This window comes from Chaetodon auriga, chromosome 19, assembly GCF_051107435.1.
Source record: "Chaetodon auriga isolate fChaAug3 chromosome 19, fChaAug3.hap1, whole genome shotgun sequence".
Taxonomy (NCBI): domain Eukaryota; kingdom Metazoa; phylum Chordata; class Actinopteri; order Chaetodontiformes; family Chaetodontidae; genus Chaetodon; species Chaetodon auriga.
In genome coordinates, this window is record NC_135092.1 from 14,708,481 (window position 1) to 14,723,908 (window position 15,428).

Consider the following 15,428-nt stretch of genomic DNA (forward strand, 5'->3'; position numbering starts at 1 on the left):
AAAGTTATGGATCAAGCGCGATCTGCCTTATTGCATTAATGCCTGAATGTGCATTCTAATATGCATGAGATGATACTGTTCATTAACATTACTCATTGAATTATAAAGGTGGTAGAAGAGATGGAACAAACACACACACATCAGCACTTACAGTGTGTGCCGCTGCCAAAAAAGCGACAAAAATTGCTTTTCTGTTTGCGATTAGACATGTTTTGAATGGATCGAGAAAAAAAATCATACCAAGGAGGGAACCTTAAAATCCACTGAGGCACCTGATCTGCATAAACAAAACCTCAGGTGCGCCACTCCACCCGCCTCGGTGCAAGGGGGTTCGCTTGGTGCACAAAGTCAACAAATACATTTAAAAGAAAAAAAGAAAACGATGGCACTGTGCCTTTATTTCCACCTCCACCGGCCTTGTGTCTGCACGAAAGCGCAGCATTAAATGTTACCAGATTTCAAAGAACTGCAACTGTGTCTCTCCTGTCACTCTGATGTGACTGCCAGTCTGGGTCAAAACCACCTCAAGAAATTGCCTTTCGGATTCTCGGACACTGATTCTGCTGAACACTACACCAGAGGCAGCTGTCTAGAATAAGTGAAACTAAGAATTTTGTCTCTCGGTCCAGAGTCTGGAGCTGCTGTTTACGACATGAAGGAGCCATATGTCAGGTCACCTTTAATTTAGAAAAGATGCCTCACAACACACACACACATTCCGCGCTTGCAGAACAGAAATGCACCTACAGAATAGTCCAACAGCACAAGCACTCAAGGTTGCACAGCTCATATGGATACTAAAATGAGGAAAACACACGCGGAGAAGGGCAAAATTCCATTTGTTTTGAAAAGCAGTGTCTGCTGAGCATCAACATCTGTCTTTAGTTAAGCAAGGAGTACAGACATCCTTTTCACTTATTTGCTCAAAAGGGGGGGGTGGGGGGGCATTTTCTCATTTCCCTTAAATTCTTACGTCTGAAACAACAGAATACCAAACACATAATCAAGGGAGTCTCGCAAGCACATTAGCGAGGAATAAATTAAACACATTAAATGTCATTCATGGTGACAAACAAAGAAACGACTAAAAGAAAAAAAAAAAAGACATTTAAAATATTATTTCCGCATAACTTGCATGTGGCAACTCGGGGAACTGCTCAGTCAAATATTTGGCTTCATGTGATTTAAGCAACTGAATCCGAAGTAATTGATTACGACAGAAACGCAGCTTCAAGAGAAAGCAGCCCAGAACTGAAACACATCAAATCAACGAGACTGATGTGTGGAAATAGAAAAAGTACACTGCAGCACAAGATAATAGTTGTGTTTACAGACAAAGAAAAAGCAGTAACCATGTATCACAGCATGTCCAGAGAACAATACAATTATGAAAGGAGCTAGTGTTCAGCTGCAACAATGCCGGTGGACATTTGGGGGCTGCTGGGATTCTGGGCTCCTGGGGGAGTGCTGACTGTGCTTACGTTTCACTTGGCCATTCTGTTACCCTTTAAAAGGCACCACCAATAGAGCCTGCTTGTAAATTACCCCAACGAGGCTCAACCCTGCCAACTTCAGGCAGTAAATAATCCGTGCTCGCTTATCCAACCCCCCTACACACACACACACACACACACACACACACACACACACACACACACACACACACACACACACACACACACACAGCTGCCCACACACAAACACACCATCCGACCACCCTAGTCCCCATATTAAGTCCCAATGGCCAACCCGTGCCTCCCACCCCCCTTCACCAATCACAGACAAACATAATCTTCTTACCGACCAAAGTTATTCCACAATTATTATATTATTTATGGCTTGAAAGGAGTGCTTCCAGGCAGTGGGGGTGGACAAACCAAAACATTGTGCTGTAACTGAAATTCTCGTGTTGCTATCATCAGCGCCGGACCCACTGCCTTGTCAGACTCACATACATGAATGTTTTTGTTCTATACTTTTTTTTTTTTGAAGCAGAAGTGTTTATACTTCCTCCCGTGCAGTTTTGTTTGTCAGGGAGCTTCCGTTTGTCTCCGCGCTGTCGTGACGTCTCTGCGTCTGCTCACACGGCAAACTATCAATGGGGGTGTCCCTGTTAAGAGGGTCATGGGTGAGGGGATGTCGGGGTGGCGTGTTGTGGACACAGAGTAACTTTTTTTTATGAGAGAGAAGAGGAAATGGAGTTGGAAGTTGAGTTAGTGTTAGCTGACTATCAAATTTAGTGTTTGGCTTGGCTGTCAAACACTGTTTTGGCATCACCATGGTAATGCGAGGAGCGGCTGTAACCCCAGAGGTTTCACGGTGCCTTTGCCCACTTGCTTCCAGTAGAAGCACTTTGGAAACGGGGAGAAAAATGGGGGGGGGGGTTGGCATTGTGCAATGGTGCTCCTTAGAGGGGGGTGCAGACAATGCCATGAGAAATGGCTTAATGGTCTGAATCTGGCAGCACCATTTCAGACAGCTTTAGCTTATGTAAGAAACCTCAAGATGACTGTAATTGATCCGAAACAACGTCATCAAACAAGATGACAAGGACACTTGGATAAATAGCGGCAGACTGGGAAAAAAAAATGAGGGCACTGCTAGGCAAGAAAATAACTGTTAAACATAAAAACCCTTATACAACAATTGGAAGACTTAGACTTAGACTTTGACTTAGAAACTGCTTCTATCTTCTCACCTGGGGCCAAGCTCATCCTCGCTACGCCAGACAAAGTCTCCAAACTTCTCATAGTGGGAATTGTAGTGGTGCTGGACTCTGTATAGCAGCGGAGGAGGGATCTCCATCAGTGTGTTGTAGGCCATCTGCTGCTCCTTGCCACTGGTGTAGCCATTATACAAGTTGTATACCTTGTCTGCAATCTCTGCAAGGAGGCAAGAGACAGGGGAAGAGATGCAGAGATGGCGAGGGGGAAGAAGGGATTTAACATGAGCGAGGGGTTTGAGTGAGGGAATTGTGAGAATGCAGCAGAGGATTTTTTTTTAATCCCCAAATACAAGTCAAGCTTCAAATGCATCAGATCCTACACTTCCCATGATGCAACTCGATGCAGTCTTTCGCCGCCTGGTAAACTCCCCGTGATTCGGAAATTGAATTTGACATTTGAAATTGGTGGAGTGCCCCTTTACAGTTTGCCACAGCTTGTTTTAATAACCAGAAACTATAATCAAGCATGTGCACATTGTGAAAGTCATTAAGGGCTGTGATCAAAGAGAACAGAATGTGCATCCTGACCCCCTTCCTGTCATGTTTTGTCCCAACTTTTCGGATTTTAGATAAAACCTGATGCTAAACGGTGACTGGTGCATTTATATTTTTACATGATTGGAAAAACTGCATCATTTAGAGTTAGATGATAAATGTACATGTTTGTGTTTACAAGGGGTAGAAACTGTAGTGATGGATGAATACTCTGGATGAGTAGCCATTCAGGTAAATTGCAATATGTGAAAGGATGTAAGAGATGTGCAAGAAGATGCAAGTAAAAGAGGTACAAGAAGGGACGGTAGGAAAAAAATCAAAGGTGAGAGTACCTTCAGCTCGGCTGTCATCCACCATCGGACAAGACGTCCGTACTGAGACGAAGCTTGACTCAGAGTGGCTGCCTCGGCTATCCACTGCATGGAGAGTGAACCTGAAAGTGACAAAAAAAAAAGCAACAGAAGCATGTTCATTATTTGGACTGACATCCCGACCTTTAGCTACAGCATCTTGCTTATCTGGCAACAAAATAATGTAAATAGCATAATTCTTATAAGTTTGCAGGGTAATGTACTTGATGAGATGGGGGTTTGCTAGGAGAGATTATATTTGATAATATATAACCATGCACTGACATCACATACTTTTTCAGAAAATGTCTTGTGAACGGAGCCAAGGTTTATGGGATTTAATTATATCTGAAAATGAGTGCAGCCAGGACCATAATGGCAGAGGAGAGAGGAGTAAAGGGCCATCTGGCTTGACTCCAAGCACTCCATAAGGACAAAAGTTCCTCTCTCTGAAAATGTCAAACATCAGAATTTTTTGGGTTCCATGACAGACTTCCGGACCACTCGGTACCCTGATAAGATACAACAGCCAGCAGTTCAAGACATTGCAATAGGAGATGAGACCACACTGGGAAAATGTAACGCATCTCAAGTAATGTAGGGCCACACAGCTCGGAATAGAAAACAAATGACCTTTACGTGTCCTTTTCAAAATGCCAATCTGTGTACTTCTGAATAAGAAGAAGCACAAGGAGGAACTGGTCATACCGAATCTAAAAAAGGATCAAGGGTGGCACAGATTAAGACATCAATATCCTTGCAGTGGTAAGGAGAGAGAGAGGGTGGCTGTCGCTCTCATGAACGTATCTGCCATTGCCGTCTTGATGATGGTTGAACTTTTAACTTGCGGTTCTCCTTGTGACCATGGCAACCACAGAAACCACACCAAAGAAAACACACAAGCTGCTTCCACTTGTTCTTGACTGGCCTGAATTACATATGACTTATAAACAAACATATCCATTAAGAAAGTGCATTGGAGCAACGTTAGCTTTGATGTTTGCTATATAAACTGTGTCTTCTTGCTAACTGTTTTCTCTATTTTAAGCTACAAGCGGCTGTACAGGCTTTTTTCAGGGAAAGACGTTTTGACATGTGTCGGCAGGCAAAGCACAGGTGAAGGATCTAATTAATAATGGCTGAATTCCATTTAGCTGCTTCGTTTCCAGCTTCCTGGTGCTATGGATGCTGTCTAACTGTTGCTCTGTCTTTACAGAACCATCGGTAGTGAAATGCCTGTGCATTTCCTACCATGACACATCAAAATGTCTGCAGTGAAAAGCCTAGATTTGGCCACATGATGAGATGAGACTTGGTGGATTAACAGGCCTTGTAGTGCACTGGCATAGGCCTTCAGTTCAACATTTCCTTCAATACACTTCTTTTCTTTTTGGTGACAACTTATTGGGAGGATTGATGCCACTCTTGAGTCTGCCAGTTAGCTAATCTTACCACAGAAACAGCTAGCCTGGCTCTATCTGACACTGACAAAATAGCAGCATCTTTACAAAAAATAGACCTCTTCTCAGGACTGTGTGGGTATGTACACGCTGTGTTGATTGGCATCTCTCTGACTGCCCTATTAGATTTGTTTCCCCTGTTACGGCAGGATACCATTGCACATAGTCTGGTGTCCTCCAACCAACTTCAACCTGATCAGCATATCTGCAAACAGCTGTGCAGGTGTGCATGGTCTATGATGAGTCGGTGGCAGGCTGCACAATGCAAACAGTGTTGCCCTGGTCATTTACAAAAGCCTATTACTTCTGGCTCTGGTTGTATGTTAATTGCAACAGATAAGTGAAGTACGCTATAAATACTGCACAATTGTGAAGAGGGTTGTTTTTTGAGTGAAAAGAAAATCCCTTGGTCCACATGTACTGTTTTTCTTACTGCAGGGGAAGTTTTGAAAAAGTGAATTTAGTATTGAGAAATGTTTGTAACTAGTTATGAAAAACTGTAAGCTTTCAGCAGTATTTCCACAGAGTTACCACTGTAAAAACAACAGAATGACAAAAAGGAAACCACAAAACACAGTGAGACAAAATGAACAACTGAGATGGCATTCCAATGCTAAACATTGTTAGAAATACATGAAAATAAAGAAATTAGGATATTATTGTTTTTACAAAAGTTGCTTTTCTTCCGAAACCCATTTGCCTTTTTTCATGTAATGTCTTTTGAGAGCGTCCCAATGCTGTCAAATGATTGTTTTGTTTGTAACATGACCTGTTTGGACATTGCTCACATAGTTTGTCTGGTCTTGTTATTCAGCAGGGTGGATGCGGTATTCCCCAAGAACCTCACAAAAGACGCACGGGCCTCACTGGCTCCTCTGCCCAGCAAAACAATGCCGGCATGTAACAGTCACACTGTTTAAATTATGTGGCCACATAACGTGCAGATGGATACAATGAGGTAGGAGAGGGGAGGGGAGCAGGAGGACGACGAGGCGGGAGTTTTATCAAGGCAATTTGTTAAAAGTTTTGTTTGGGACCCAGGATGTGAGCATGCCAGCCTTTTATTGCCGTTTTAGGCTGTTTAAATGGTTGGCATCAATGACAGGTACTGTTTCTCCTTACACAGCCCCTACAGCAATTACAAGATTGTTATGTACTGTAATAAAGCTGTTTCTGCCAGGAGATTCAGCCTCTCTCAGAGTCAACTTTGGTAGATCTGCATTTTATTTGGGAAAAAGAGGGACAGCATGTGCAAGGAAATTGGACATTTTACTGAAAATGTATGAGCAACTGTGCATCGTTTTGATCACAGTCGGGCAAAGGAGCCCTGGCCAGGGGTCCTTCGCACTGTTAGGATCTCATTCATACAGATAGTAGCGGTAAAGGGGGACTTGATGGACAGAGTGTGGTGTCTGAGCTCAGTAAAGGCACTCAGTGATGATAAAGATCGCCTGGGAGAACAAAGGAACCAGCCACGGTCTGGCTTGCCATGAGAATGTCAAAACATCAAGTAACAGAATTGGCAAGACACACACAACCACCCCGGCCACCCACCCACCCACACACACAGATACACTTTCCTTTGTCTCTCTATTTTTCTATCTACATTGCTTGCATATAGCTCAGCTCCGTCTATTCCTCTCTCTAATTCCTCTCTCTCACATCTATTCCAAGGCTGTCTGGCTGCACATGGCTCCTTTGGAAGAGGCTTGGTTTTGTCCGTGTGCCATAGTTTTGAAAGCTCAGCAAACAATGAAGTGGACAAATGGCAGATTAATGTTTGTGTAAATTAACAATGTTGCCATTAAAGTAACCATTGTCCTCTAATTTAATGAGACAGCGGAGAGACGGGTGAACAAGAGATGACAAGACAGAAGGCTCGGAGACAGAGCGAGAGAGGGGGAATGAGAGAAAGTGCGAGTGAGAGAGGATCAATTAGGGCAGTATTTTTGGCATGCTGAGAGAAGCCAGGGCAGTAGGGGATGCCTTTTCCATGACGTCAGCCTTTGGACACACATCAGTTGAGCCAGTCCACAAATCAATCAAGGCCACATAGAATCGTTTCTCACTGCCTGAAGAATTTATGGCAGCTTACAGTATCTCATGACTTTGAAATCCTCAGATCTAAGAGGCATTACACTGGTGCAACATCCCTAAATAAAAATGCTTTGCCTTTCATTGCAAATTAGTAGAGTTATCTCAGCTCTAGATGATCTCACTTGAAGATCAGTCAGACTCATAATCCAAGTGAATGTGACGATGACAACGCCCCATTAAAAGTCATTCAACAGTTTTAAATGTATGCACCAGACATTTCTGGAAACTGAGATATTTCTACAAAGTCACAGTGACCGTCACTGTAACAACACTTTAAATGGCATTTGACAAAATCAAGGTGAGATCATTGTGTTGGTTAAACCAGTACAGAATGTGAGGTCATGACTGCCCTTTTCAATCACATAAAGCCACTAAAAAACAATCAAATGATATGCACCAAGTGTTACTGTTATGGCTACTGACTTATGTTCAACTACAGATTCGACTGCCCCAAAACATTTCTATTTAGATTTTGGAGCTACTATACTTCATCACTTTCATACAAACACCAGATGCGTACACTAAAATACATGTGAATGAATTCAAAGCAAGAGGCAGAAGTAGATTTATGTTAGCTCAGCCCTTTTTTGGTGCTGTTCCCCTTTGTTTTCTTTTAGTCAAGGACTGGTTTGAAGTTCTCCAAGCTTACAGGTCTCACAGGGTATGGGTATATCACAAAATTCCATCACTTCAATTGTATTTGAGTAGCAGCAAAAACCTTAGGCACATTAGACAGAACTGACCCTTTAACTGTCCATATACATGTGGTCAAAGTCTTCATTTATCATGAGGATTTGTTGAATAACTACAACCTCACCCTCACTAACACCTTTAAAAAGTGTTATGTGCACATGGATGCATTTGTACAATCATGTCTTCAATCATTCAATCACTCTTAGAGTTTAGAATGAGGAAAACAGTTTGCTGGCACACTGCTGAAGACTGATATGTGTCATGGTTTGAGACTGATTAACACTAATATTAAAAAACTCAGAGGAAGACAGTCAGGATATGGTTGAATCTTGGTAAAAGGCTGATGGCACACAAATAACAGAGAGGAAAAAGATGTGGGAGGTAAAAAAATTAAATAAAGCATGAAGTCAGGAGGAATTCAGACAAACTAGGGCTATGTTTACACGTAGCAGGGTATTTTGGAAAACGAATATTTTAGCCGTCCATTTTCAAAAATAACATTGTGCACATAACATCGTTTTCAAAAATGCTGTCGTTTACATGAACCCGGATAAATACGCAGTCGAGTGCCATCATAACTATGCCAAACCTATGGGCACAAGTGTAAATATATGATGTTAAGTATTTTCAGTTGCATGTTGTGACGTTTCGGAACTTAAAACGCCGTTTAACCCTGTTTACACGCCAACACATAACCAGCGTTTTCAGAAATCTCCACTTTGGCCGGAGTTTTTAAAAATTATCATTTTCCGTGAAAAAAACTCAGTTTGCACGTAAACGAGAGGCAAAACCACATGAAAACATATGCATTTTCCCTAAGTGTAAATGGGGTCTGTGTGTCTTGAGACTCTAGAGTGTGGAGCAATTAGAAGCAGCTGAGGAGCAATCAGGAGGATGCAGGGCAGCTGGAACTGAGACAGTTCAGGAAAGATCCAGGGTCTGCCTGTTTAACTGTCATTAAAAACAGGAAGGAGCACAAGATCAATCTAATGGATGCCTAAAATATTACAACAGCTTTTATTACAGCAGCTATTGGCTTTTTAAACTAAATGGAGTTTGGCGCTGTTATTAGCTGTGGAGGCAGCAGGGTCATCCCTCTGAAATGTGTCTGTAACTTTTCATAGAGCAAACAGCATTTCAGTTTGGAGGGGAACATGAGGGCCATAGCAGCCTTGGTAATGATCAACTGTAACGCCAATACCAGTAAAGTTCTTATCAGGCTCTTGATTAAGACAAGTGGAGTTGGCTGCAAACAGATGTGCCCTCAGACGTAATTCCGACGTAAATTCTGCTCTTATCAGAGAAAATAACACTGTGGAGAATGCCTAAACAAAGATAACACTGCTACAAAGTTGGAAATTAGGCTCTTGTTGCAGGTTTTTGTTAGTGGAAGCTTAAATTCTACAGATTAAACTAATAGTTATTCTCCCACTATTCTTCATTCACTGTCAAAACTTTTAGGAAACTCAAAATTGTGAATGCTTAACTAAATTAAATTGTGGCTGATATGGCTATCAGCTTCTAGTGATTTCATCAATGACTGCTTCCTGGCCATTTTATTGGATTCATTTTATCATCTTCCTTTGCTTGTTTGAATGCTTTATTCTGAACAGGTGTGAACTGCTGCGTCACAGACAGGGAAATCTTTCCAAACATGGACCACTCGGCTTCACCCGGTGCAACCTTTTATGTGAAACTGACAACCAGTGACCACACACTTTAATGTTAATGTTAGACTAATTCAAAAAACCACATCTCCTATATTTTATGGTTATGGCTGTGTCGTTGGGAGACATTAATATTACATAGCTTATTGCTGCATCAATCCATCCATTACCTTCCCTCTGGTGAAATCACTCATAGCCACCCACATAAACCACAATATAAAGACCTTGCTACGCATGTGATGTAGCTTCTTCCTCTCACCTGTATCCCTGCTCTGTAAGTGTTTGACCCAAATTAATAAACTTTCATTTAGGCCACTCGTTAGCCTAAATGTGGTGAGGACCCTCTGCTGTATTTTCATCTGAGGTGATTAAAGTTCCTCTGACTCAATCATAATTTATAAGGGTAAGATCTTTGTATTTCCTTTACTTGTTTATGTCTATGTTTTTGGGCTGTCCATCCGTCCCAATCTCTTTAATGCAGTATTTCAAGAACGCCTCAAGGGAATTTCTTCAAATTTGGCACCAATATTCACTTGACCTCTAGGACAAACTTACTAGAAGCTTGGTGGTAAAAGGTCAAAGTTCAAGGTCACTGTGACCTCACATGTGTCCCATTCATATGAAAACATGCATGAAATTCTTTTCCATTTCTTTCCATGTGACAAGATTTTCTATCAGTCCCCTGTACTCCTCTGTAAAAATAGTCTTTAAGTGAAGACAATATGTTTCTCTCTGGAATTTATGTGTTGGAATCATACAGGTGATAACTTCCGTTTTGCAAAAAATACACTTCATATCTTTTACTAAATTCCTTCAAAGTCTTCACTACGTATATTATATGAGTAACACACAAAATAAATGTAACTTGACTGGTTGGTGGAGGAATACAACCGTGAGGCATGATTCTATTATTTTTCCTTTATCTTCATTATCTGGATTTAATGGACTCACCCCTAACCATTTGGACTCCCATTGGAAAAGCCAGATTAAACTGCGGTAACCTTCAAGTTATTTATTTTTTGTAACCTTGACTTGTACTGGGGAAAACATGACTGTAGATCAGGTTTCCCATAGCTTTAAATCCTTCCTGCTTCTTTGAGAGGGGCACTGATGCAGTTCCCAAAACAAACCTTGGCCACCAAATAGCAAGAGCATTGTAAACATAAGACACTTAACAAGACAGAGAAGACAGTCAAAAGCTGAAAAGACAGTGTGTTTCATGTGTCCAATGTCAGCCACAACATCTGGGTCCTGTCTGGTTCACCCATTATTGCTGCTCTTGCAACTTTGTTTCATGATGTAGAGGGAAGCAAATGGTGCTCATAGGATATGAATATCACAGCAATACACACTGGGAGCAGCATCGCTCCACCAATGCAGTTGACAGGGCATGTTACATTTATGACCAACTCTAATGATTGACGGGGTAATCCCATTCACTAACAAATCCACAATCAGCAACAGCAGATGCATGCAGCAGTGCAGCCCATTTCTCAAGACTGTAACAGTTTTACTTTTTATTGTAAATGTATGATATGTTAGGGTGATCGTTATGAATCTTTTGACCTTAGGCAATGTCTGTCTGTAAGTTAAATGCCCCCCCCCCCCCCCCAATCTACAGAGAGTGGTCAATTTGTTCTTTGAGTTTAACAAATACTGCGTCTTAACAGGGATCCTTCTGTATTTACTAAAACCATGCTGTCCTCTGACCAAAGAGAACATAAAAGAACGGAAGCATCCACCACTCCCACCACGTTGAGACTAAGTATGCTTCTCTTAGTTAACTCGACCCAGCTGTTGTTCAGGAGTAGGTAACAAAATTCACCCCCTGAAACAAAATAACATTTGCAGTGGGAATTGTAGACACCCAGGGGAGGATGTGGTATTGCTGATATTTCCTCAGTCATTGTTGTTTGGGAAAGATGCAAACATGGCCACAACATAATGTTTAATGAAAGGTCTTTATATGGCAATGGGAAACATTGAACTCATAAAAATGTGGTCAGAAAGAGGATCAAGTCAATTGGGTTGCAATAAATTGCAGCCTGAGACCAGGAGCAATGTCACAGAATACTGTAGGTGAGCCGGGATAGGATTGTGCAGCATTGGTAAAGTAATGTAATCAATGATTACTTTCTAGTTTTAATAGGAAATGTTTAGAAATAGCAAAGATGTTTAGCTCTACCATGTGAAAAAATATCCCCCACTTTGATCATGACTTCAATCAAAAACTAATCACTTGTTCCTTGGCTGATTGCTGATAGCGTGATACCCTGCTAATCAGAACATATTCTCCAGTCCCCTTTTTAACCAAAATGGGAACTACCGCCCTCTTCTTCCAGTTCATAGACATAATCCCTGACTTCCATGGGACAATGATGAGATGTATCAACCAAGACTTCCAAAATATATTTTGAGACTTTAGAATTTCAGGGAAGATCTCAACCACCTCTAGCATCTTGTCACTGCTGCACTTTTTGCCTACCCACACCAAAGACGTGGGTGAGGCCTCCCATGAATTCTCCAACCCTTCCTACAACACAGCAGTGGTGTCAGTCGGGTTCAGGAGTCCTCAAAGTCAAGGTCAGCAGTTCTCTTCTGCTGAGAACAGTCTTGTTAGCTTGCCAAACCCCTTCTACACATTTGCTTCTGAGACCACAGAAGCTGGAGTACTTCAGGTTTCCTAAAACCTGGCCACTGACTAAGGAGTCCCCTGGGCTAGAGGTTTGTACAGGCCCACCCGAACCCAAAGACCCAAGACCCGAGACCCGAGCCAGGACCTGTATGGGTTTGGATCCACATTTTATATTAGTGCTTGGGTCCAGGTTGTGTCCTATTCTATTACCTGGGTCTGTTTAACATCATGAGCAAAGCTCGAACAATCATTATTATTGTTCAAATGGGCAAAGAGCCGATGTTATCTTTATTATGGTAGATGCAACAAAACTGCAAAACTGATTCTAAGCAAGTTGTTCTTGTCATCTGTCACTGTAACAGCAAGTGGACTTTTAAGATTAAATAATGTGTGTTTCAACTAGCAGGAGAGGAATAACAGAAAATCTGGATGTTTTACCAACTTTCTTGGCAAGGAGGATGGATTATGGGTCATAGTCAGGCACAAGGGAGAAGGCTACTAACAGTACATTTGGTAAGACACAAAGTTTAGTGTTGACAACTTGTAAATTGGATTTAACATGTTAATAGCAATCAGCAGTGAAATCAGTTGATTGGGTCTGTGTCTCCTGGTCAGGTTCAGGTCCGACATTTCTTGGCTCTGGACAGGTCCGGGTTCCAGCTTTCAAACAATAGATAGGTTCAGTTCGATTCCAGGTAGTCCATTTCCAGGTCCTTCTGGGTTTGGGCACAAAGTTTTGGATCCATGAAGACGTCTAGCCTGGGTTATCCAAGACTAATAGCCTCCTTCTTCAACTTCTTCATCTTGACAGCTTCTGTCAGTGCAAGTGTCCACCAAGAGGTTCTTGCTGTCACAATGGCTTTTAAGACAGACCTACACACATGGATTTTTGTGGAAAGGTGTTCTTGTACCAGGTACACTTATACACTATGTGCCAGTGACAAAACATTATATTGCTCAGATCAGGCAGGGTAGTCCTGCTAGTCAACACCGTTTTCTGTCACCTGGGCAAACCTAGAGACTCAGAGAAAGCTCAATACTCCTAACTGCTGTTCAGTGCTAGGCACAACAGTGTCTCTTCCTTGCTACAACACACAATTGCATTGAGATGACTCTTGTTCTCCATGGAAAATGGGCTCTTGAGTACCTGTGCACCCACCATGTACCTCTCGTGAGGGAGTTCAGACCCTCTACAGGAGTTGTATTCTACTTCAGTACATAAAGGTGAACCAAATTCTACAGTGACTAGTTAGTATTAGATACCCAGCACTTGCTTTCATACCAGAAAGGCTTCCAAAGATCAAATGTTTGTAGACAGGGGTCAGCACATCTAAACCACCAAATGTGCAGCAGATCCCTACATCTAACATTACAGGTGGTGGACCACATGGTGGTCGTCCTGCGTTCTTTCTTTTGGCTGATTAGACCCCATGGGGACATGTCCGGCCACCAAGTGCTTATCTGAAAGCATTCCAGGCGTCAGGATGGGGCTCTGGTTTCCCTAATCCGTGCAAGGATGCTCTTTTTTTTTTAGATGGTGACTATATATGCATTTGAAAGTCATCGTCTAGCCCCTCACCTCACCTGGAATCAATGTGCCTTGGTAGATCATGCTGGGAGCTCCATAACACAGTTCAAAGTATCACAGGGGGGCACACAAACTCCCTACTGCGATCAGACGGCAATTCTCCTCCCGCTTTTCATATATTGTATGTAATTTCATCAACACACAAAACAGATCTTTCCCAAAAGATTTAATATCTATTGTCTATGTATTTTTTACACCCATCGAGATCTGGAAATAATAAGGGACTTTCCATACTTCATAGACTTGTGCCGGAACCATGAAACTACAACTACAACAGAACTCAATTTAGGACTCATGTTTGTGTATATGGGAATGAAATAAATAGCCACAATAAATCAGTTACTCAATTGACCTGAAAAAAACATGGCAAAGGGCATTGGGACACTTACTTGTAGAGACTGTCGGGTTCCAGGCACTTGAAGACCACTGAATATAGCACAGAGTGAGGATGGTCCCCAGTCCTTCTCCCAGCAACAACACAGGATGAACCCAAACCAGAGAAAAGATCATCCATCAAGCTCAGAACCTCACCTGGTAGAGAAATGAAATTAGAAGAGAGAAGGAAGGATGAAATAAAGACAGGAAGAAACAAAAAAAATCTTACATAAAGGTCACTCTGGAAATGTTATTTGTTCTGAATTACCAACTATGATCCTTTTTGCCAAAAAAAAGAAGGAAAAAAGACAAACTTATCTTTCAACATTATCTTTCATCTATTGTTCTTAGTTAAGCAAAAACAACGCCACATGTTTTGGTTCCACCACATGTTTCAACACAGGAAAAACAATGGTGCACAACATGAACTTAGTCATGAATGAATTTCTACATTTAGGAAAAAAGCCCTTTCCTTATCAATGATTGTGCCATTTGACTCTGGTGTTGTGAGTTTCACCTCTGACCGGTCCAGTGGGACACATTTCACCAGCATTGAGTCCAAGGCTAAATTAAATCTAACTTTTTTACTGGCAGCAACCCAATACATACTACATTATAGAACTGTAAGAAAACAGGATTGCTTTCCTTTATGGACACATGGTACTGTTACAATGATATCTCACTGAGCACCCTGGCGTCTCACAAAACCCTACTTCACAAGTTGTGAAATATCTTTCATGTCAGCTTACGGGAAAGGCGAGCGACGCACACTTGTTCATTTAGACACACACATACTAGACGCCAGTTTCCAGTGCTCATGGGGGTGATGGAAAAAAGAGGGAGCTGTCAAAATAGTTTAAAAGCTCTCAAACGGTTGGATTTCCAACTATTTCTACACGAGGTAAAGGGCAGCTTAGTTTTAGCTTATGATACATGGGCCAACTTATAAACACAGGGAGTAAGTCTGGCTGGTAGGGCACAAGGGGATGGTAAGAAAAGGTTGCAGAAGAGAGGAAAAAGAACTGCACGAATGAATGATTTGACCTTTTCACAGAAAGAGCTCTGTGTATAGGAGGTTTCCCCCAAACACATTCCTGCACTGTTGCAGGGTTGCTCTTTTGAAGGGTTTACCGTTTAAGACATGCATCTGAAACTGGATTCATTTATTCTGTTGTTAAACTCTTTTCAGGGCTGCAAGAGAAGTTGTCCGTATCAAAATCAGCATGCATAAATTTGCAATTTTAATGTTTTTGTCAAAATGTTGGACCAATCTCCCATGGATGTTGATGAAGGAGTGTGTACCTCCTGGACATTTCAAGATGGAATTCCCATTTGTTATCTTT

The 15,428-nt window shown here is 41.8% G+C and overlaps 1 protein-coding gene across 1 annotated transcript in view; it reads right to left on the reverse strand.

Annotated features, from left to right (window-relative positions):
- astn2 (astrotactin 2) overlaps positions 1 to 15,428 on the reverse strand; it is a 259,439-nt gene that overhangs the window by 2,031 nt on the left and 241,980 nt on the right. The window contains exons 20-22 of the mRNA XM_076757943.1: positions 14,100 to 14,241; positions 3,553 to 3,653; positions 2,699 to 2,882 (exon numbers count right to left, since the gene is read on the reverse strand). Of these exons, the coding sequence (XP_076614058.1) occupies positions 2,699 to 2,882; positions 3,553 to 3,653; positions 14,100 to 14,241 (427 nt within the window). The remainder of the gene's footprint in view (positions 1 to 2,698; positions 2,883 to 3,552; positions 3,654 to 14,099; positions 14,242 to 15,428) is intronic.